The sequence below is a fragment of the Rhamphochromis longiceps genome, linkage group LG9 (assembly GCF_057381845.1).
Source record: "Rhamphochromis longiceps isolate RC_006_pf linkage group LG9, R_longiceps_female_GT1.1, whole genome shotgun sequence".
NCBI lineage: Eukaryota > Metazoa > Chordata > Actinopteri > Cichliformes > Cichlidae > Rhamphochromis > Rhamphochromis longiceps.
In genome coordinates, this window is record NC_140565.1 from 24,297,686 (window position 1) to 24,321,060 (window position 23,375).

Below are 23,375 nucleotides of genomic sequence, written 5' to 3' on the forward strand. Positions count from 1 at the left end.
GTGGCAGGGTGGTCTCAGAGGATAGCCGTTGTCTTTCTGAGAAAAGTGAACTTGTCTCACCCAAGAGACAGATGAGCAATGTGTTAGGGCCTTGTGGTTTATGGACAGAGCACGGCTCTCAGGCTGCTGGGGTTTTCACTGGAATAAAAGAAGAAACTCTTTACTCGGAAACAAACTGACAGTTGTGCCCGTTCTCTGTGACACACGGGAGTGGAAATGTCAAACTGTAGAGCATCACTTACACGTGTCTTCAGAAAAAAATAATTATAACTTGAGCAGAAAGGAGGAAAGGAGGCGGCTTTGCCCTCCACGAAGCCAAAAAGTCGAGTGTTTTGTAATAAAGCGAATCTCCTTTTCACTTTTCTCTAAAACACTAAACCGCATGGTGAGATGTTCTCTGTGAGGTGTGACCAACAACATAATTCACTTCCTCTGGACGCCGCTGTATAGCTCCATGTTCCCCTGCGAGGGGCCAAATGTTAGCTCATCTTCCAAGGCCTACTGTGTAAATAACACAAAGTTCCCTGACACAGGAAGATTTCACCCTCGGGCGTTTGTGGGAAGCCTCACAGGATCACTGAGGATGAAAGGCCGCCCGTGTTTGGCTGGTTTTTCTGGTGTGTTTTAGACAGAAGACATAACGGATAAAATCCAGCAAGTATCATCCCAAACAAACACAAATGAGGGGATACAGTGGGGGAAATGATGATTTGATCCCCTGCTGAATTTGTGAGTTTGTTTATTTTGTAGTTTTGGATCAAATCATTACTTCTTCTACTGTATCTGTTTTACTTTTAATTCATTCTTCAGCTGCTCGCGTTAAAGGAAAACTAACTGCCCCGTATCAGTAAACTAACATCTTCTAACAAAAGCTAAACAAATCTGCATGGAAACAGCGCGTGAGGCTTTTCAAATTCCAGGGAAAATTCTTTCTGTTTTTAACCTAGCATGCGTGCACGATTTTTGCAGAAATGCAGGTGCAAAGAGGGGAAAGGTGCATAACACAACAGATCAGAAATGCACCTACAGTGATCAGAAGTGCAACATATTTCATTTCTGGCAGTCTGCCTCTTGTTGTCTGCAACTGAACACACAAAAAAAATTCACTTCTTGGCACTGAATTTTTCCTTTCTTGTTTTCCAGGGAAAAAAACACAGAAAATATAATAAATTTTATTTTAAGAAGAATAAGCTGTCAGGCTACATCTTAATTACTGCCACAGAAACAATCCCAACGTGGTCGTGAACGAGCGTGGAGATTTTTATCATGAGGAATTCCTGCTGAACGAGCAGGACTCAAACGAATTCAGTCGGTCACATCAAGAAAACATTTTGAAGGCTATAAACTTCAAGGACAAAGGAGCAGCAATCCAAACATTCGAGGCCAAGATCCCCGTCAGGAAATATGTGTGATGTGATATAATATTTGCTTGACAAATACTTTAAAATTTAATGTGGCAACACTTGACCTTCAAACAGCTTCGGGATTATCTCTTTTTTTCCCCTTTGTGTGCCTTCTCTCCCTCAAATCATCCACAGCATCAGTGCACACAGACATAACTCATCAAGTATGAATAGTGTGCAAATTGAATAAATTTAGCACTGTTCAAAACAAAAGTTCAAAGTGCTTTACAAAGTTTAATCCTATAATAAAACATTTGTAGGCTGCAGCCAAGCGAATAAAAATCACCCATGAACATAATAATGAAATACAGGCTACAACAATGACATAAAACAACAACTATAAACCAGTAATAAATAGATGGATGAGATTTGCTGGTGAGTGCTAACATAAAATAAACAGCTACAAAGCTACTGTGCAAAAGTCTTGAACAAGCCGCCTTTTTTTCTTGTCCTTTTTTTAAGGTGAATTCAAGAATATTTCTGTGCAGGTTCTCAGTCGTCCAGGTCATGGTAATCTGTGTTTGGAGAGAAAAGCAACTAGGCTTCTTTAAGTTTCTTGAAGATGTTTCACCGCTCATCTGAGAAGCTTCTTCAGTTCAAAGAGGAAAGCAAACAGGGAGAAAAGGCACTGAAATTCTGTGAAAACAGGTCTTATGGAGTGATTAACCCAAATTTGACATTCTTGTCTTACATCATTGACAGTACATTCAAATGAGGTCAGGAGAGAGGTACAACAGTGAGAATCTACAGCCATCTGTAAAACAGGGTGGAGGTGCCGTCATGGTTTAAGCTGCATTTTAGCCAGCGTTGTTAAAGTACAGTAAAACCTGCAATAACATGTGAAAAGCATCGGATTTGCAGTGGTTTCATTTTTAGCATGATCCCAAACACACTGACAATGCAGCAAAAGCACACCTGGATAGAAAAACACACAATGTAAAACTATCAGTTATGCACTGGCCTCCCCAGAGTCCAGACTTCAACGTAATGAAGCAGTGTGTCATCATCTCGACAGAGAACAGAACAAAATGCAGCAAACATCCAAAGAAGAGTTTTGAATGTTTCTTTCAAGAAACATGGAGAACTCTTCCTGTAGCCCCGACAGTCTCGGTCGTTGTGTCCTCGGGCGAGACACTTCACCCGTTGCCTACTGGTGGTGGTCAGAGGGCCCGGTGGCGCCAGTGTCCGGCAGCCTCGCCTCTGTCAGTGCGTGTGTGTGAACGGGTGGATGACTGAATGTAGTGTAAAGTGCTTTGGGGTCCATAGAGACTAAGTAAAGCGCTATACAAATACAGACCATTTTACATTTTATGCCTTTTAATATATTTTAAACTTAACCTGAATTATCAAGCTTCTCCAGGTCAACTGATGGGGAATTTTTGTGACTAAAAATCGTACGTTTCATTTTGCATTATTATGAAATACAGTTATAAATGATTTAGAAGTTGTCTCCAGCTGCTCTTTGCCATGTTACAGTTTTTTCAGGCTGTTAATTAAAACACTGAGAAAATAACTTCAGCAGAAAGAAAAAAGAAATATGGAGTTAATAAGTGGAAATTTTGAGATAATGACAAAATTATTTAAAAGATCTGGCAGTGGTGTAGCTCAATAGGTAGAACAGGTCATCTACTAATTGGTGGGTCAGTGGTTTGATCCTTGGCTGTTCTAGCTTTCATCCCAAGATACCAAACTCCAAGTTGCTCTACGATGCATCCATCGGAGTGTGAATATTAGAAAGGCTTGGGTGAACGAGCCAAGTTGTATAAAGTGCTATAGAAGAACCATTTAGGACTTTATGGATGTCCTATAACACACCAGCACATTCACTGCATATACATATCATGGAGGAGCGTGTTGAATCAAACCCCTCACCGAGTAAGACTGCCACACCTGATGCGTGGCCTTTTGTTACCTAAGCACCTCCCACTATTCTCAGCACTGCTGATTCTCCTTGGGACCCCGGGGTTTCCAATCAGCTGCATGTAGAAGAGAAGCTCAGATTTCAAAGCAATCATTTTAATGGTCAAACAAAAACATTTTCAGGCAGATCAAAGGTAGGTGAGAAGAAAGTTCTCATAATTTGATGATATAGATTGAATCTGGGAACTCCAGTTATAGCGGGTGAGATTCTGTGTGTTGCACTAATTAGCTGATATCTGTGTTTGCAGGATTTAATCTGCGTGAAGGTCATTTTCCCAAGCTTGCTGCTCTTATCTGATACCATAGACATGGTCCTTCCCTTTTTTCCTTCTTTTATTAAGTCTGTGGCTCTAGTGACAGAGCAGGGATGCTGTGGGTGTAATCAGCATTTGCCGATATTCACACATGATCTGATCCTGTAGCTTCAAGCATCAATCTGTAATAACATTTGGAGGTTTAATACACTTTAAAAACTTCATTAATTCAGTCTTTTTCTTCTTTTTTTGGCTTCCACGCCTCCACGCTGCTCCGTTATGATCATTCTCAGGTGAGAGGAAAGGTTGACTTTGATATTAGATTGAATACAGCTCAGAAAGGCTTCATTCGTCTGGACAGCAGGGCCGCCGTCTCCGCCTGCAGCCCCGATGATGCAGTGAAAGCTTCTGCATGGAGGGTCACGGTGGGTGGGAAACAAGGTCAACGCTCCCCACTGAGAAGGAGTCACGGTGACAAAAAGGCAGCTATTCTGTGCGCGTCGCATGCCCTGCAACCACATTTGAGCTGCATTTAAAAAATGCAACAGAAGCTATACACCCCCACCCCCACCGTGCTTTTCTATAACTCTCCCTCAAGGATTTTAAACCCACCCAAGATTAAACCGCTCCGCTTGCCTCCCATCTCCTCCTTCACTCCCTCTCGTTTCCTTCCCTTTTTTCCCCCCAGTCTGTTAGTGCAGCGATGCTGCAGAGGACACACCCATGCACGCTCTGCTGTCTGTCTGCCTTTGACCCTGAGAAGTTTTGCTGCAGTGGCCACACGAGAGTGGCCCCCTTCTTTTTGCTCCCTCTCTCTGTGTGTCACGACTGAAAAGAGGAGGAAAAATAAAAAGGTTAGGAGAGTGAGAATGATTAGAAAGGATCTTTCTTTTTTACCGGAGCATGGATGGAACAGGAGAAAACCTTTAATGTGGAGGAAAGGAATAATGGATCCTGAAAAGCTTTTTTTTGGTTTTAGATAAAGAGAGATGACCACTTGTCACTGACATCGTGTAATTATGTTTCTTAGTGAGCCATTAAGTATAGCAGACTTTGAGTGGTCGTAAAAGGCGAAAAGAGGGCAAATGAAAAGCTCATTTAACAAAGGTGTCACTGGGGGAAATGGATGCTTTTCATTAGCAGACAAACAAAACAGTACTTTTTGTCTTGTTACTATTATTTTCATATTGCATAGGAGAGAGGAGAGGATTATTCTACTGCTTGTTTATGTGTACACTAAATATGACTCTACAGACTACAGCCGTTTAGTTTAGCTCGGCATGAAGGTGGAAACTGTGCACAACAGCAGGCCTGTTTGTATCTCTAGTGCTCGGTAATTAACCCTCTGTGCAGATGTGAAGTTTACGTGCACTCATATTGGGCACGAATGTCATGGTAATTTGGGGATTTTAATGATTTATTTATCGGTTGTACAGCATACATGTTTAATAACTTTAAAAACAAGAATTGGGTCTGTAGGTTTTCATTTCACAGGCTCAAATATATATACACTGATATTTCGTTAAATGTCCCTTAGGAAGTTGTACCTTTTTGGTAGCGATCAACAGGCTGGTGGCATAATTCTGGCTGGATTTGTGACTGCTCTTCTGGACAGAATTGGTCAAATTTTTACAAATAGTCCACAAATTTTCCAAAGTGTTGAGTTTGGGGCTTTGTGAAGGTTTTTCCAGGAGCTTAATGTCATAATAATGCCTGCTTTATCCATCCCAAACCACTTTTTATATGTCTGGGATCATTGTCCTGCAGGAACATCCAACTGTGTCCAAGTTTCCTTTTTATATTATTCCATCCACTATGTGTAATGTAGCATTACCATTCGCACCAAAACAGCCCTGGAGCATGATGCTACCACCACCATGCCTGATAGTTGGTACAGTCTTGGATTTGAAAGCTGAATAATTTGTACTTATGTTCAGTTGTTTGAAGTAATGAGTATTGGTCAGTTCAATGAGAGCTGTCAAACAAATCCTCTTTATGCTGCCAAAGAGAAACTACCAGCTGTAGTAAGTCATGAGCACTAACCAGAGGTTAATGGGCCTTGGCCTTCTCAAATTAAAAGACCTTGTAGAACCTTCAGCACAGCTTACTAAAAGTTTTACTTGATTGTATGTATATATTTGAGCCTGTGTGTACACTTTGGACACTGTGTGGATTATAATATCTAAAATAGATTAAAACTTGTGCACCCAGTCCTTGTTTTTAAAGTCATTAAAGATCATTCCACCCTGGAAAAGGAACAGTTGAAAGAAAACATTAAAAGACAAAAATCACCACAAACATTAATGCCCATGATGAGTGATGAGACCACAACTGTAAAGTGTAAATGTAGACAAATCAGGAAAAGAAAGCAGGGCAAAGGACACACAGGAAGTGGATAGAAAGTACTGCCTGCTCAACCTCGTACTAGCTCTTAATGCTTTTGTACCTCTATCAGACTTCCGGCGGTCTGAAGAGGACAGACAATAATCACGGGCAGAAAGAGGAAACTGAATGAATGTCAAGGAACTGAACTGTGGACATGTGGTTACATTGGGGTACTATTATTAAACCCCCAAATGTATAGCTCACAGAGCCCATTTGAAATGGGATGCTCCAACCTGCTGCAGTTTAATAATGCAAAAACAATTACCTGCAAAACCCAACACAAGATTCTAGGCCAAACTGAATCAGCTGAAACAAACAAACAGGCACCTAAAAGAAAACAGGTGTAGGTTTGGTGCTGTTGGAGGAGAGTGCCACACCTCCCTCTATATGTGCAGGTTAGCCTAACACATTAAATGAACCTTAAAGAGGGGGCCCTTCTCAGTTTGTGCCTGTACTGTAAATCAGAGACTGACTAGTGAACACAGTGCAACATTTAGCAGCTAAAAAGAAAAATACATCCCTCAACAGGTGGTGGAGACCAACAACATAACTATAAGAGACTCACGTTCATCGGGTGGCCCAAAAATGGTTGCTCTGTTGCACCTGCTGACAGATTAAACTGCCAACAGGTTCCTATAATCAGCTGTTACATCCACAGTTCACTCATTATTTTTTCTGTCATCCTTATTAACCTGCTCTGTCGTCATTCATCCTTAGTGTTGACTGGCTGTGGAAGCCCGGGTTGTGATTCATCTACTTAGCCTCCAACAACATCAGCGTTGATCATCAGGTGCTTTTGCAGTTTGTTTTGAGCCATCACTTTAGGGACTGTTAAAAGCCGATTTCCATGGGAACTCACAGTGTCACAAATATAAAGTATCACAATGAAGGATGCTCATATTAAATGGTGCTTAGGCACCAGACTCTTTTTTTCTACTGTTGACCAGATTACAGTAACGCGTTACAAGTAACGCGTTACTGTAATCTGATTACTTTTTTCAAGTAACAAGTAAGGGATTACTATTGCAAAAACGGTAATTAGATTACCGTTACTTTCCCGTAGGAACGCTGCGTTACTGCGTTACTAAAACTGTGATTTTTTGCTAGAATGTCTCATGACAGTGACGTAAGCGAGTGCGCCGTTAGTGACAACAGCTGTGTGCAGATCAACAATGGATCACATATCGATTGTGGGAGAGAGTATGAGTGTGCAGCGTTTAAAGCGTGGAAGTACTGACCTTACTTTGAGTTTGATTCCATAAAAAGTGACAAAAACATTAGCGTCCATCGTGCGTGGGAAGAAAACTTCTTTTTACAGCGAAAAAACCCCCTAAACTTCCGAGCAAGCACCGAGTGCGCAACAACATAATGGGAAACTCACAGAGAAACTCGCGGATTCTTCCACTGACCGCGGCACACCTGCACCAGGGTAAACCTCCGCCTACTCCACTCCTGCTTTACAGGTGAAAATAGAGCAACAGGACCGCTGAGTCTTTGACTTTATTTATTTTCTGCTGCGTTTTACTTGCATCTATTTGAAAGACTGAGTGTAAACACAAAAAATATTTTATTTTATGTTCTGGAATGTGCAGAAAATAGGTTTAAATGTTAAACTAATTTATTCAAGTCAGAGAATGTTGCATATAATTTAATTTTTGCTTGATGCATAAAGTTAAAAGATTAAAACTGATAAAACAAGTTAAAAAAGAGACCTTTCCATTTGATTACATTTTGTATGATAGATTATGCAGAAAAAGTAGAATTGGGCTGAAAGATCTATCGCTTTATCACCTCTTCAGGTTGTAAATCGTGTTTCTAAAAAGTAACTAAGTAATTAATTACTTTTGAAAATAAGTAATCAGTAAAATAACGGGATTACTTTTTTGGGGAAGTAATCAGTAATTAGTTACTGATTACTTTTTTCAAGTAACTTGACCAACACTGCTGTTGACTGAGTGATGTCAGCAAGAGTGGATATACCTAATATGGTCATCTAGGGCTGCGAGCACAGAAGCTCCACCCTCCTTCCTAAAAGCAGGCATAGGGGTGCAAAAATGTCCTGTTTCAGTCAGACTGAACTGAGGGGCTTTGTCAAGACCCACCATCAGTAAATAAATCAAATCATGCTTAAATTACATTCGAAATACAGGAAAAAAGGGTTTTCTGCGCTGTAATTATCAATGCATTAATGTTAAGTCAGTCCTGCAGGTAGTGAAGGTGGATTTCACTTAATCCATTTTATTAATATTCTGCTGCGCTCGGCTGGTTTCAGTTATTTGTAACTACCATTACTTAACATCAACCCTGAGAGCGTTATTGACCTTCACATGAAGGTGAACAGACATAATTTGGCAATTAGATTAAGAGGACTGCTTTGAAGTGTTAAAGTTGCTTATTTTGGTTTTAAGTTTAAAAAACTGTGTGTCACTGAGTTCTCAATCTTCCCCTCCGGCCGCCCGGAGACGGCGAGAAGAGATCAAACCTGACGAGTCGGGGTCGTAGAAAACAAGAGTTCTCCTTTTAATTTCTCCAGCCACAACATACTGTGCATGTACAGTACACACTCCCAGTTTTAATTTGATTTTGAACGTATCACAGTTTAAAGTTTTCAACTAAAAAATACAACACAACTAAAAAAAAACAAAAAAAAGACATATGCACAAATTAAAACCTATAAAAAATATAAAAACAGTACTCTTAATCTCAATTCAACAAGTACCATTTCAATAACAAAACATTTAATTATGAAAGCACAAAAGAGCAGACAAATTAAGAGGAACCATTGCTTTTGTTTTGTTTTACTTTAAATACAAGGAAAAGACTATTTTGTTTCGTAATCATGCAGAAGATGGAATTAAATAACAAATCAACCAAAAATAATATATACGTCTCTATATATCTCTCTGTATTAAATTTTCAAGTCAGAACTCCCGTCCCCTTACACAGGGAAAAAAAAGAAGACATGTTTAAAATAAAAACCGGAGCATCCACAATGCTTTCATTAGCTGCCATAGCGGCATGGGCTTTTATCGAAAACATTACATATCAGCGACATCTTTTTGGCACCAAAAAAGACGTTTACAATGGCAGTAGCATTTTGCAGTATAAAAGAGGGCGGAGCAGTAGCTCTTTTCCATTTAAAAAAGCAAACAAAGGAAGAAAAAAAAAAAAAGACAACATTCTGTGCAGCGACATTCGAGAGAGCGGCGTCTCCCTTCAGCAGTCCTAGCAGCTCAGTCCTACTGCAGCATGCTCTTGATAGTCTTGTTGGTTGATTCATCGTTTAAATGCTTGGTTGTGTACCTGCAGGCGAGAGAGAGAGAAAAAGCAAATGTGCACTTCAGTAGAAGAACAAAGAGTGAAAATACTGAAGTATTATGAACAAAATATGCTCGAGCTCTCAAAGTGAAAGTCCTCGTTTAGCTGAAAACGTCCTCTTCAACGGGGTAAATGTTAATACTGAAGCATTTCCTTTCGTCCACACTGGTTCCTGATCTGGTGTCAATCTCCTCCAAACAGTAGAAGGCAGCTTTCTTCTCCTTTAACCTTTTGATCCGACTTAAGCCTCTTTGGATTATATGTAAAGATTTAAACTGTTACTAAAAACAAAACGTCCGATGGGAAATCACACTTGTGAATGCTCTGGTTTCTGCTTCTCGAGTTGTAACATGTTCAAGGTTTGTTCTGCTAAAAATGAAGTTTGAAGCAGTTTTTTAATATAGACTTTATAGACTACACAGAAACAAGAACTATTGCTCTGCCAGGAACTCTTATTACAAAGTAAGGAGTTATTGTTTCTGCAGTATTTGTACCTTTAAAAGATTCACACTCTTTAAATCTGAAGGCTGTGTGTTTTCACGTGAAGCTTAATTTGAATGAGAATGAGTCGACACTGTTAACAAAAGGAAGCATTTCCACGTCTTATCGATCAAAAGAAGCGCTCCGAGGCTGCGTACCAACGCCAAAGCCACCACATGATGCATTCATTGAATTCTTGCCTCAGTTTGTGATATTTTCTTTAACTCCAGTTCCTACTAATTTTTCTCATCATGATCAGCAGCAGCAGCAGCAGCAGCTTCCTTTAAAGACTCCAAAAGTGTTGTGTCTGCAGCTCACGTGGGAGAGCAGGCGCCCCATATACTGAAACCTGCTCTGAGGCCATATTTTTAAAAACGCTACAATTAAATAAAAAAGAAGAATCATCCAGATCTGGATCAATTCCAAGTTGGGCCATGCTGGTGGTAAAATTTTCATGTAAATCTGCCCGCAAGATTTTGAGAACTCCTGCAACAACCTGACACACCGGCCCGATCTGCAGTTTAAATATTGATGAAAATAACAGGAAGCTGCAGTCCTGCTTTGATGCGGCTGCTAATGAAGCTGAAACATGGCAAAGAGCCCCAGTGTTTGTATTACTGTATTTATTTATTATACATTGATAGCAAAAAATGAAAGTACACCCTCTGTCAATTCTAAGGTTTGCACTATCGGGGCATAAAAGTTATCTGGTCATTAGCAGGTTTTAAAACGAGGTCAATACAGCCTGAGATCTGAGTTCTGGGTTTTTTTGCAGTTTTTCTGAGCGCTGCTTGATCTGATCCTGGAGTGAATTAGCTGGGATGTCCACTCCTGTTAAGACTGACATTGCACTTATCTGAATGCTTCAGACCAGCAAACTGTCAAAACCTCTGTTCTTATAGAGCTGCTCACACTTGCTGATGATCGTTAGTCTATTGCATTTGATTAGCAGCAGCTGGCTGCTACTTGCCCTCTTAATTCCTGAGGAAGCAGTAAGGATGTACTGACTGCAAATAACGACACAGTGTAATGTGCCATGATGTTGTTCGTCTAAGCCCATCTTAGAAATGAAAGAGTTTGTACTTTCCTTTTACCTTGGCTGTGTTGTTTGTTTTGATACAAACAAAACGGTAAATTAGAAAATCTTCCAGTAAATGTCAGATAAATAGTGCAGTAAAGTGAGCTTGAACTTTGACTTCATTACTGTCCAGCACTGCATGCGTCTAACATACACTATCATCCTCCGTCACATCAGTGTGGCAATCACTGAGAGAAAATCTGTCAGCTTTCGCATGAAAATAACCTCGTGTGGCCCGGTAGAGCCGGCCCGCCTCGGGCTCCCCACACACACAAACACACAGATGTAAGGTCGACTCAAAGCTGTCAGCAGCTGCGAGAGCAAGGTGAGGTGGGTGAAATTTGTGAGGGCGCGAGGGGACCTGGTGTCACATGTAATCGGCCTTTGTGGAGAGGCTTTGACACCCAACCCGGATCAGGCTCACAGCTGACCGAATCCCCCGCTGGACGGCGTGGAGGATGAGTCACTGCGCTGAAGGGGATGAGGTCTGTCTGCTGCTTGTGAACAGGAACCAACTCATCCAACTCACAGCGTGAGCAGCCTGCTCCTGTTCAGTTTAAAAGCCTGCTCACGGGCTGCAATCACATTTCACGCTGGGCAGCAGGGATTTTTATTTTTTTTAATAATCGGAACAAGAACTGACCTGAGAGCGTTGAGAAGGCCTTCTACGCTGTTTGGCGGCTGATCTTTGAGGACTTTGATGCAGCCTTTCATCTGTGGAACAGAAAGAGACCATTAGCTGTAGAAGAAGCTGCGAGTGAGAAGTTTGGCGTGAACGTGTCTACACTCACGTCGATTTTGGACGACTTGGCGAACGCTCCTACGGGATGGACGTAGTCGTACAAGATGATCACCCCGACCATCACCCTGAGGCAGAAGGACACCGTGTCCTCGCTTGTGAAACGGCTGCGATACTCCCTGACAGCAGGAGGAGGAAGAGGAGGGATAAGACGCAAAGCCGTGAATGGCGTATTTAACACGCGGAGGAGGTCACTTACGGTGTTTCCAGCATGACTTTGCACACGCTCGCCATCGTGCTTAAGCAGTCCGTCGTGTTCTCGATGGGCAGGTTCTTGTTCTGTAAGGAGGGAGGAATGACTTGAGTGGATACACACACACACACACACACACACACACACACACACACACACACACACACACACACACACACACACTAAAAGAAAATAAAGTATCCAATATTTTTGTTTCTGAGTCTCACCTCAGAAACAAACTTCGTTGTGCCGTCACTTAACGTCTTCAGCATGGGCGTGGCATCGGCGTAGAAGAGAGATATCCGATTGGCCAATTCATTGTTGACTTCATTCTCACCTTCTGCCTGCAAACAAAAAAAACAAAGCTTGAATCCACTGACTGCATGTTTAGTGTTCTGGACCTCTGATCTTAAAATAATCAAACTCAAACGTGGTTATCTCTGTTATTAGAAGAGCTGCCAGTTAAAGCTACTTTACAAGGAGACTGAGAAAAGAAAGCGACCACGAAGGTGGCCGTGTAGCTGACACGCTTGGAGGGACATTAAAGCCACTTTGCGCTCTACACTGTGGCGATGCTGTGAAATTTTATTTAAAAAACTCTGAATGAAAAGGTGCGAGAGAACATCAGGATGTATTATTAGTTTATTTGATGCGAAGCAGCTTTAACAGACTGTTTGTGCAGATGAAAAGCTGCTTCGTTAAATAAAACACCGACTGATATAAACCCTGTGACACAGCCCTCCTCCTCCTCCCTCCCCCGGTTTCCCAGCTGACTGCCGCTTTGCCGTTTCAGATGAGACGCTGAAAACACCTGGCGGACAACAAAAGAATAAGGCGTCTCTTGAACAGCCTGTTCTAAATTTGTCTGCGTATTTAAATAACAACAACACTTCCTGCCTTCATGAGAGCACTGACGGAATATGAATAATCGCCCCAAACTTTCAAACCACTTTGGGTTTTTTAACAAACGATGATGACACATGAGCTCAAAGAATGTTTGAGCCGGGACAGTTGCGTTTCATCTCGGATGTCTGAATGATTCAGTCGTCTGAGCGCTGACTAAACCGAGTGCGACGGAGCTGCGAGGAGGGACGGCGGCCCGAGCGTCTTTCAGCGTTGACAGGTCCTAACGACAACTTGTCTGGGCCCATTTGTCTAATGACATGTTCTGCTTTAAGAAATAAAAGCTCCTGTCAGGCGGGTCTGAACTGAGTGCAGTTTTGATTTATTTTTCCTCATATGCAGCTAAAAATGACCAATTTTACTACCCCACGTTTCCCTCAACCTCTGGCAGACCCAGGCTCAGGGAGGTGCAGCCATCTGCCATGACCGGTTGGGGCTGAAGGGAGGACGACAAGACAAAAAACACATCTATGGTATCAATTTGAAAACCGTACATCACCTCATTCTCGAGTTATGTTCACAAAGTTGGGTGTCCACACAGCAAGGTGCATATGTGCAAAAGTGCACAGAGTAAACTAAAGCCTAAAGGTGCATCCACATAGGACATCTCTTTGTAGCTGATGGTCACTCTATTGGAGATTTCAGGCTCCAGTTGCCTGGGTAACTCTGTAATGCATTTACCACCCCTTTATGTGTCGGTCAAGGTTATCTTAATTCACTTCAAAGTGCTGAATGACATTGACTTTCTCTGGTCTCCTTACACATGGACAGCATGGGAAGTCCTTGCATGTAAGTAAGAGGCACACATAGACCTACATGAAGAGATCTCATTTCTTCATAAACTGAATTTGCACCTGGACCTCACTCATCACAGTGATGAACAGGTAGAAAGAAATCATGACATTTTGACCGTTTTACCGGGAAACGCACAAGCGAAACAAAGTCCATTAAAGCGGCTCTGCTGCTTTAATGGACAGTCAGTCATAACAGCGAGGTAGCAAGCACAATGCGCAGCACTGACACTGGCATTGGCCTTCATTATCAAAGTGAAGAAAAGGTAAATTACAGGAGAAATGATTATACACGTGTTTAATACCAGGTATAAATACTACTCCACTTTCCAAGAAGAAAGTATTTAACCAATAAATGCTGAGCTAAAATTCATGCCACAGTCGTTTCCAATGCTTCGATATTTCCTGTGTTCTATTGTAAATAAAATCTGGTTCATAAAAATCTGTAAATCATTGCATTCTGTTTTTTAAATTTACATTTTAAACAACATCAGCTTTTTTTGGTACGCCGTTTGTATTATGCCAGTTTAAAAATAAATAAATTACTGTCAGTTTAACTTTAATCTGTATTTAAAGTAATTTGGGGGCTTATCCGGGATTTATGCTTCTGCGTTAACAACAAACCCTCCACCACAACTTATGCCAGAAGCTGCCGTGCACTTCCCTAGAAAAATAACTGTGCTGAAGGCATCACTGTGACTGGTCCATTCAATACTGTTGTTTCCTTCAACTTTTTACTCTGCCACCATTTATGAAAGATACTGGAAGATAATGGCTTAACTTGAAGAGGGAAACCACAATAACAACAACCAGTATTTCAGCAGCAAAACTGCAGAGCTACACATGCAAACCATAAAGGCGACTTATGTCATACATTGATTCAATGCAAGAATAGCAAATAAGCTATAAGCTGCCACAGATGTCTTCCTCTGATGAGGAACAGAAGTCATCAAAGCCACCAGTTTGTGCTGACAAAAACAGAAATCTTACAGTTGGTTAACCACTGCATCAGCCGGTTAGTCTGTTTGGGTGCTTTTGGTATTTCAAAATATAATTCTGAATCATAATAAAAGTGTTAACACCAAAATCAGGAACATTAAGACCCAAACCACTCCTTTCGAAACCACCACTGACACAAACAGTGAGTTTTACCTGACAGAACATGGGAGTTGTTAGTTTAATTAGCGTGACTTTTTTCAATTCACACCCAAACTAACTGCTTTAATAACCATAAATGCACAACAGCACAGACAAACCATCTGGTCAAGCCAGCAATAGATGAACCATTCCCATGTTTTGCAAAGAAAAAATACTCGTTTTGCCAATGGAGTCTGGTGGAGTGAAACAGCTTCCCTTCTTCATCAGAGAGAGCCATCTGTCAGCAGCAAAAGCAGTGATAATGTTCTAAATATAACACACATTCAAACCGACACCGATTCTCAAGTAAGGCCAACGCTGATGGTCAGTTGATGCTGACCATGTCCACAGCACCACGTGTGTTGAGTTTCTGCAGCAGTTAAAAGCTGAAGTGAAAACTGTTTAGTCAGTAAAGTCAGTGTGGTCCGTGTAAAATAAAAGAAAATATAATTTGTGGGTCATATTTTGATTTAAATAAAAAGTTCTTGCAACATCACACACCAGTCATTTTAGTCATAGTTTTCATCGTTCTTTTTTTCTCATGGAAAAGAAGACGATGAAATGCACTGACACTTTAGTCAGTGAATAAAAATATTAAAAAAACCTAAATATTCTGGAGAAGCGAGACACAATCAGAACCAACCGAGTGGTGCAGAGAGGTGGGACAAGTTTAAAAGTGATCCAATCAGAAGTAATGTCCTTGCACAGTAAGGTTAAATATGAACAATTTTATGTGCCCACGGGAAAGGGTACAATCTGCCATGCTCCCCGTTTCTCATAAAAGTGCGACAAAATGTCAACGCCTAAGAGGAAGAGAAGAGGAGACATATGGATGCATTTCACAAAGAAAATAAGGCACTCACCAGTAAAACCATGAGAAACTTTCACACTTTATATTTAAGTCAACTGAATCAAGTTTAGTCTGCTATAATCTTTCGATTTTTAGTCGACTAAAACTAAAAGAATTATAAGATTATTACAGACTAAATTATGACAAAAATTAAATAAAATTTTACTCAAAAATAACACCATCTGCTACGCTCTAATAGCAGATAAATGGGCTGTTAAACCAAAACAAAGAGCTAACAGATGCTAAAAAAGATAAAGGAGAAGTTGTATGTCAGAGATGGGCGCAACATGCTCACCGGTACATTGTTGATCCGCATTCGACTCAGTGTTCTCCTATAGTAACTGAAGTCATTCTGAATGGCTGGATTTGTCATCTGCAAAACAGAAATATAAATATTATATATACAGATATATGTAAGCTTGGAGGCAATCTAATACAGAGAGAGGGGAGAGAGACAGCCTGCAGCCGGACATTCAGCTCTGGATCAAACACACCATCGTCATGACAGAAAGCTTTAGCCAACAAGGCAGAAATGTAGCTTTGGGGGGGAAATGACATAAAAAGAGCACTGATACAATTACTATTTTATGTGCTGAACTGGATTTGAATGTCTGACACTCATTCTGCCCCCTTTTACGTCCACATCCCTGCTCGCCCTGTCAGCAAATATTTGGTTTTTTTCCTGCTGCCGTGAGCTTTGGCTGTGGGTCTCATTAAGGAGAGGCGAGGTTAGAGTGAGCACAGGATATACGCAGGCTTATTCTCTGACGTTATGCACCCTCAAAGCCTCAGATAAAAGCCACAAGGCTCCATTAGCTCCTTTGACATGACTCCCTACAATATATGAATCATCTGGTTTTCAGTGTGGAGCCAAACTGACCACTTTTTTTTTTTTTTTTAAAGGGAAGCTGGCCAACCAGAGAGCTTCTTTTCAAAAGTCACCACAAGCGAGTGCTCGTCATGTGGCTAATTATCCTCATTCCTGCACGAGCTTGTCACAGTCAAAGCTGCGCTGACAGCATGCTAATCCTGCTACAATAGACTGGTACTCAGTCTGCGTCCACCGCGTCCACCAGGAGAGACAGGCTTCTTCGCCAGGGAGGGGCTGCACAGCACTCAGACACTTTAACTAGGTCAGAAGCCCGTGCATGGGTGTGAAAGATTGATGAATGGGCCTGGCATGCCACCTTGCACCCCCTACCTTCATGTTTTTCATCCTGCCAGCCTGGGTAGTGGGCACTAATTGGGACGTCGCTGCAAACCGCCTCAGGGAGTCGGGGAGCCTTTTTTTTTTTTTTTTTACGTTTTTGTGTCAAAGGAGCAGGGATGTGGGCCCAGTGTCTTACAAGATGAGTGCTCACACAATTATGTTTCTGACAATGGGCATTTGAGCGACAAACATGCTTCAATCGCGGCTTCGTTTCAGCAGTTTGTGTCCGAATTCAAACCAGATCAGACTTTTAAAGTTCCCTCTGCCTGTCGTTTATATAAAACCTGCCACGCTGTGAAAAACTTGGCTCGGGCAACAACAATTTGCAGACCTTTTTCCCCTTGCAATAACCCTTATTGGCCATTTCACTGACATCCACAGTATCATAAACAGCAGAGCAGTATCAGGGCTCTAATTAAATGCTAATCATGCGCTCACTGGCGGCAGCTTAAAACTGCACAGAGCTAAGAAAAAAAAAAAAAAAAAATCAATCCAGGGGCATCAGTAGCTTGTTGGACGATTGAGAGCAAAGCCTACAGAAGCAGCTAAAATTTGACACTTAAAGAAATAAAGAGCCATACTTTAAGCTCGTCGAAGCGCAGCGTGAAGTGGAGGATCTCTGCGAACTGCTTGGCCAGCGCCTGCTCCCGCTCCAGGTGTTGAGTCGGGTCGCTGTAAGTCTCGCTGGTCAGAGCACCCAGGAGGCTGTGCAACGCTGCCTCTGTTAAAAAAAAGACAGACATCTGTGGTGAACCTGCATCGCTGTCAGAGGACCTCGATTGGGCTTTTACTCGTTTAATGAAGAGCCTGACAAAAGCCTTGAACAGAGACAGTTTAGCTGATGTGTGTAGTCTTCCAGGTCATCAGTCAGAGCCACTGAGTAGTTTTACATTCAGGTTTTTGCCATTCAAGCGCCAGGTTAACAGCTCAGGCAGCACTATATGCAAAAATGCAAAGGTCAGGGGAAAGAAGAAGTGCTGCATGTAGCATGGCAGAGTGATCAATATTCAGGTTTGAAAAGGAGAGCAGGGCAAGAACAATGGAGGAAAACATGCAGCTGCAGCTAATAGTTATATTCACTGTATAGTAATGGTTAATAGCTCAGTTACACTAAAGTAAAAAGAGGATGCCACAGTAATTTTATTGGCAAGATACATTTAATTGCATGTAAACTCAATGTGCTTAACATTTAAAAAAAATAATAATAACTGTGGTTGCCCAGAGATTTTTCACATCTGTCAACCTCTGGGGAACCACATACAGTCACACAGGTTGATAACAATTGGTGAAGATTTGCAAATATCTGCAGACAGGGTCAACATAGAGAGACAGACAACCATTCACACCTATGGGCAATTTACCAGTTAACCTGACACCACTAATTACATGTCTTTGGACTGTGAGAGAAAGTCGGAGTACCCAAGTATAGAATGGTTTATAAAGCAAACCATTCTATATTGTGAGAGGTTTCTGCTCTGCTGATTCCGTTATATGTGTTATATCACTGTAAACTGAATAGCCTCACATTTTTAGAGAACTTGGAAAAAAAAACATTGAATTTCCTGCAGTTCTGGGAAAATGACAAGCTTCTGTGACTCTTCAATTTAAAAAAAGCTAATACGTGGAAAAACATTTTTCCAATTAAATGATAGAAAAAAAATACCTAAAGAGTCCTAAAGTAATACAATTACATAATTACATGAGTTAAGTCATGTATAAGTGGAAAAAAGAAAGACAACTCGAGTCTTTCTTTGTCTCTTTATTGTTGGGCCTTGTAGGAGGTCAAGGAGCAGCCTGATACGTGACCAGTGCAGGGTGTCGGCAGGCTGTAGCATCCTGATTAAGACATAGACAAATAATGAGGCAGCGGTGGTGCCCAAACTGCCCAGGGCCCAGTGCCAGTCTCAAAGGGGGGGGGAAGGGTGGGGAGGCCTTTGAGAAAGGAGAAAGGAGGGGGGGGGGGGGGGGGGGGGGCTTTCCTGCTCACATGCAAATGAGACATGGGACTAATTATCTCATTGGCATGAAATGGGTGGGGGCAAGATTTCATTCAAGCAGGATTACACTCATTGTTTTGACACTAAGTAAATACAAAGCCTGTGCCATGCCGTGACATAGCATACCCACGGACCAATGATTAAGCATGCAAGAAGAGCACCGGCAGGGAACCAGGGAGAGGGAAATGTGGCGAACAACTTCCAAGCAAGTCAAGTTATCAGACAAACAGATCTTGTTCAGACACATAGTTCTGAAGAAGAAAAACTAAAAGAGCTTTGAAGCCCAGAGGGAATTTTATTTATAGATGCAGACAGTGCTTAGAATTCAGTCTAGAAGCCGAAGGGAGCCTTTAGTAATGATATAACCCAGACAAGCTGAACATCTGATGCAATAAGCTACCAAATGGGCACTTTAAATAGACTTGTGTATTTTACAGTTACTGTTGATTACAAATGACGATGCGCATGTCAGCGTAACCCAGGATCAGTGTGATTCAGACAGCGGTCTACTTAAAATAATCTGAAGATGACTTTTCGAAGGACACAGAGCTGGCAGTGCAGTGCGGTAAATTGAGCACGTCTGCCATTCAGTAATGACTCCCATCTGCTTGGGCTAGCGTTCGCAGCGAAGCAGCTGATTAAAAATGGCCTCAGCACTGCAGCCCCCCCCCCCACACACACACACACACACACCCAATCCTAGTCAAAACAGAAGTTAAGATGGAGCTGCTTAAAGGCCCCCAGAAATGAGCCACTCTAGTATGTTGGGAAGTCGTGCGAGGGCGGGGCGCTGGGAGATGTCTGATCTCGTCAGGTCACGGCGGAGCAGGCGAGCAGAATGCAGGCATGTAGACTGTACTCGCTGAGAGGGGCGGGGCCAGATGACAGCGGGACTCAAGGACTTTTCTAGATCCTACTTTTTCCTAGGGGACAGACTCGAGAAGTTTTCACCGTTGTTAAAAGGAGCAGATCTAAATTTAGGTATCGACAAAAGTTCTATGAAGATCAGTATCTCAAAGCTACGTGGCTGTTATGAAAGAACAAGCTGGAAGGGGATAAATGTTCATCTATGCCATATGCAGAGCCTGCTACCCGAACAAGGTCTTCAGCTCTACAAAAGAAAACATCAGCTATTGACATAACTGAACAATTAAGCGATTAATCAAATTAAAGTGTATTAAACAGCCGGGTGCAGCTTCTGGGGACTACCTGAGGGTCTGGGGAAGTCCCCAGGTTCCTCCCAGTCCTGTTCTTGTGTTTGCATTTGCAAACAGGAACTCCTGAGTGAAGTAACAGCCAGCAGTTGGTAAAGCAACAACACCTCTTTTTGTGGTCTTTCATTTTCTTGTAATCCTCCTGTAATTCTCTCTATACTGCTTTTTCTGTGGTGGATGCTATCAGCAGGTTTTCTCCTTCTGTCCTTCAAGATCAACTTTTTTTTTTTGTTTCTGTTTTCTTCCATTTTTAAAGGCTAAAATTTACGTGTTTTGTCTGATGTTTTATCCATGTTTACACTTTCCCCTTTTTTTTTTTTTTAAAAATCGCATTTGCAGGTGCCATATTCATGTCTTCAAACTATCCAGGCCCCCTAAGTGTGGACCAAACATTCCATCATCGTTACTCTCATGCTGGAAAAGGCTTAAAAACACACTCAAAATAAATGGAGTGCTACTTTTCACAATTACTGGATCCATAAAAAAAGCATGTCCATAAACATAGGAAGTTTTTTTCAGTCTTTAATAATGCATAATCTGTGGTCTATGACATGGTTTTCTTTCTATGGTAATATTAAGATGTCACCTTGGAGCTTAGGTAAGCTAATTACCTGTTAAGTTTCAGCATTATAATAAAAATTAATCCAACTATGCACAGTCCAACTTTTGCCACTCCTAAATTTTTGACTTCTGGTCAAAATCTGTATAAAGATATGAGCTTTGAGTCTAAAGGTTTGTTCTAAGAAATGTACATTTTTATACTGAAGCCAACTTTAGTGTTGGTGTAGCAGGATATTACTGTCCCCGATATACAAAATTTGTGATTTTTTTTTAATGTTATTATCTATTCTTGTGACAAATTTTAGGATTTCCCATGTATACGTCTGGATTTCAGTGCAGTAAAACGTGTCCGCTCATTCCAAATGCATAGGTTCTCCTCTTTCAGGGAGTCCTGTTTGGATATCACCATCCTGGCGCCTGAAGCCTAAAATCCAGGCAGGGAAATAGAGCAGCGCTCGAGACTGAGATTTGACCTACTTTGTTACATAACAGCCATCACCAGGCTGCCGCCGCCACTGTCGCCCACTGACTGCCTTCTCCACCGCCACTGGGATTATGGGGTCAAAGGGGTTGAGGGCACTGACGCATGCCGGGTCCCCTCCCCTCAAGCCTCAGGGTCATAAGAAGATCAGGGAGCAGTGAGCTTACACCCCCACCTTGAATCCATGCTAATAAGACCCTACAGAGGTCGATGCACAGTGCAACGCAAGCAGCATGTTGAGACGGTAGCATGTAGGCGGGGTTCAAAGCACGCGTGTATAAGTATGTGTCGCACGTCTTGTGCAGCTCAGCAGCAAATCCTGCCGATGCAGAAGCGGACAATTAATGTCGCGCTTACATCGGTATGAGGTCGCTATAAAATGCCTTGCACATGAAGGACACCGGCTCTCCCCGTTAGTCATTAAGACAACAAAACTGCACAGACGTTTCAGCAGCTCACACTAATCTACAATTCCAAGCGCGGTGTCGCACACAAGATCGTTTTAGCTCTGAAAGAAATCTCAGAGGACACCTGAGTTCGCTCCACTTGAAACGGTGCGTGTCTGAGGCTCAGTGATGAAGATCTCAGAAGCAGTGATGTAATTTTTCCTGGCCTACATAACACGGTTACTGTAGAGACGGCGCAGACAGACGCATACCTAATCTCTGCGAGAACTCGTAGAACTTCTTCAGCTTTCCCACCAAGGGGACCACGGCCGCCCACGCCTTCTCCTGCAACGCCTCATCGTTTGGATTCTGGATCGCCTGGAAAGAAATGCATCACGGGTGTCAAACTCATTTATGCTCATGGGGCACATACAGCCCAGTTTTATCTCTGGGCTGGAGCAGAAAAACCACTGGATTATAATGTAAAAAAGAAAAGAAGGGGGGGGGGACCCTCTTTCTTTTACCGTAACGAAATGTTAAAAGAAAATGAGTCACATATTTACAAATTACTTGATGCCTCTTAAGAAAAATAAGAGCAATCTCAACGAGTCTGTGTTTTTCATATTTTCCATTTTCTGTCATTACATAGAAACAAAACAGGTCCTTGACAGACCACTTTGGTGTGGTACAGCAGGCCAGAGGTAAAGTCTTCATCAGTAAGGAGACAATTAAACTGATCAGGGCTCTGGCTTGGATGAAATCAGCAGTTACAGATGCTGAACACCAAAATGAGATACGAGAAGCTGAAATTAAATAAATTTTAACGGTTCATTTGTAGGTCGAGTCTTTAAAAACAGACTGAGGCTAAAAGACAGAACTGATTTAATGGCCCATGAAGGTCATTCCTTTGATCTTTGAATCCAAAATTGATCATCTGCTTTATTCTGCTCATTTGTGTTAGAAAAAAATGATACAAATTCCTAAAGCAACACCTGATAAAGGACAAGCGACACCTCCACCACCTCATAAATGCACGTCTCCTTGTAATTCTGGATGAGTGTGTCCTGCGATGAAGGGGTGGATGAACGTACCTCTCGGATGTCCGGCCCCGCTCCCTTGTAGGCCTGCAACTCGTCCAGGATCGCCTTCGCGTCCTTCAGCACCACATCCACCTCTTCCCAAATCTCTCGCTCTGCTTCTGTGGGCTGGGCATCTGCAGAGGACACGCACCAAAAAAAAAAAAAAAAAAAAAAGGACCAACAACAAAGTCAGCTGGGCAAATCTGATTGGGATCTCATCCATATTCACACTGACTCAACATAAAGTAAAATACAGCTCTAGGACATCTACCACACCCTCAATATCACAGAAAGTTTAATGAGCAACTTTCAATTATGCAAATGAAAGTTCAGTCAAATAATCGTCTCTTCCCACTGCTTCCCATTAAGTTTTAACACCACCCACTTTTCCCGGCCGAGAGCAGGGAAACAGAGGAAGATAAGAGAAGACGAACAGAATGAGTTATCTCAAAATTTGTAAAAGCTCCAGCCATACAGTTTCAGGGTTTTTATTTTGGCTAACATTATTACCAAATGTAACAGCATGGCATGGAGTGTGTGTCTGTATTAGTGTGGGAAAATGCAGTCCTGGAGACACAGCCTGCAGTGGGAACTACCACAAAAAGCAGTTTTAAGCAGGTGCTGGCAGGTGTTTGTCTGCCGGCAGACAGTTTTGTTTTATTTTTCCCCCACCAACACAAAAGTGCTGCAACCACACAAGATCCAGCCACAAGACTTCACAGGTGTGTAGCTGACTTCAAAGTCATGGTAGAGTTCGTAGGTGGGTGCAGTCCGACTGAGTTAAAGGTGTCAGAAGTAGGCAGACTTACAGGCCAGTGCCATGTTCTTTTATCATTTAGAGAAGGAGCTACACCCGTTTTATCTTCAAACCTGCTTTAATTCTTCACAGCACCGATTCAACAAGATGCTGGAAACATTCCTCCGAGCATTTGCTCC

General features: G+C 42.0%; 1 protein-coding gene across 1 annotated transcript in view; it reads right to left on the reverse strand.

Annotated features, from left to right (window-relative positions):
• Nucleotides 1-9,057: 9,057 nt before the first annotated feature.
• Nucleotides 9,058-23,375, reverse strand: part of cyribb (CYFIP related Rac1 interactor Bb) — a 40,266-nt gene continuing 25,948 nt past the window's right edge. Inside the window, exons 4-12 of the mRNA XM_085418973.1 lie at nucleotides 22,452-22,573; nucleotides 21,633-21,738; nucleotides 17,303-17,442; nucleotides 15,807-15,884; nucleotides 12,058-12,174; nucleotides 11,837-11,916; nucleotides 11,630-11,756; nucleotides 11,482-11,552; nucleotides 9,058-9,265 (exon numbers count right to left, since the gene is read on the reverse strand). Coding sequence (XP_085275099.1) covers nucleotides 9,202-9,265; nucleotides 11,482-11,552; nucleotides 11,630-11,756; nucleotides 11,837-11,916; nucleotides 12,058-12,174; nucleotides 15,807-15,884; nucleotides 17,303-17,442; nucleotides 21,633-21,738; nucleotides 22,452-22,573 — 905 coding nt within the window. The 3' untranslated portion in view covers nucleotides 9,058-9,201. The remainder of the gene's footprint in view (nucleotides 9,266-11,481; nucleotides 11,553-11,629; nucleotides 11,757-11,836; nucleotides 11,917-12,057; nucleotides 12,175-15,806; nucleotides 15,885-17,302; nucleotides 17,443-21,632; nucleotides 21,739-22,451; nucleotides 22,574-23,375) is intronic.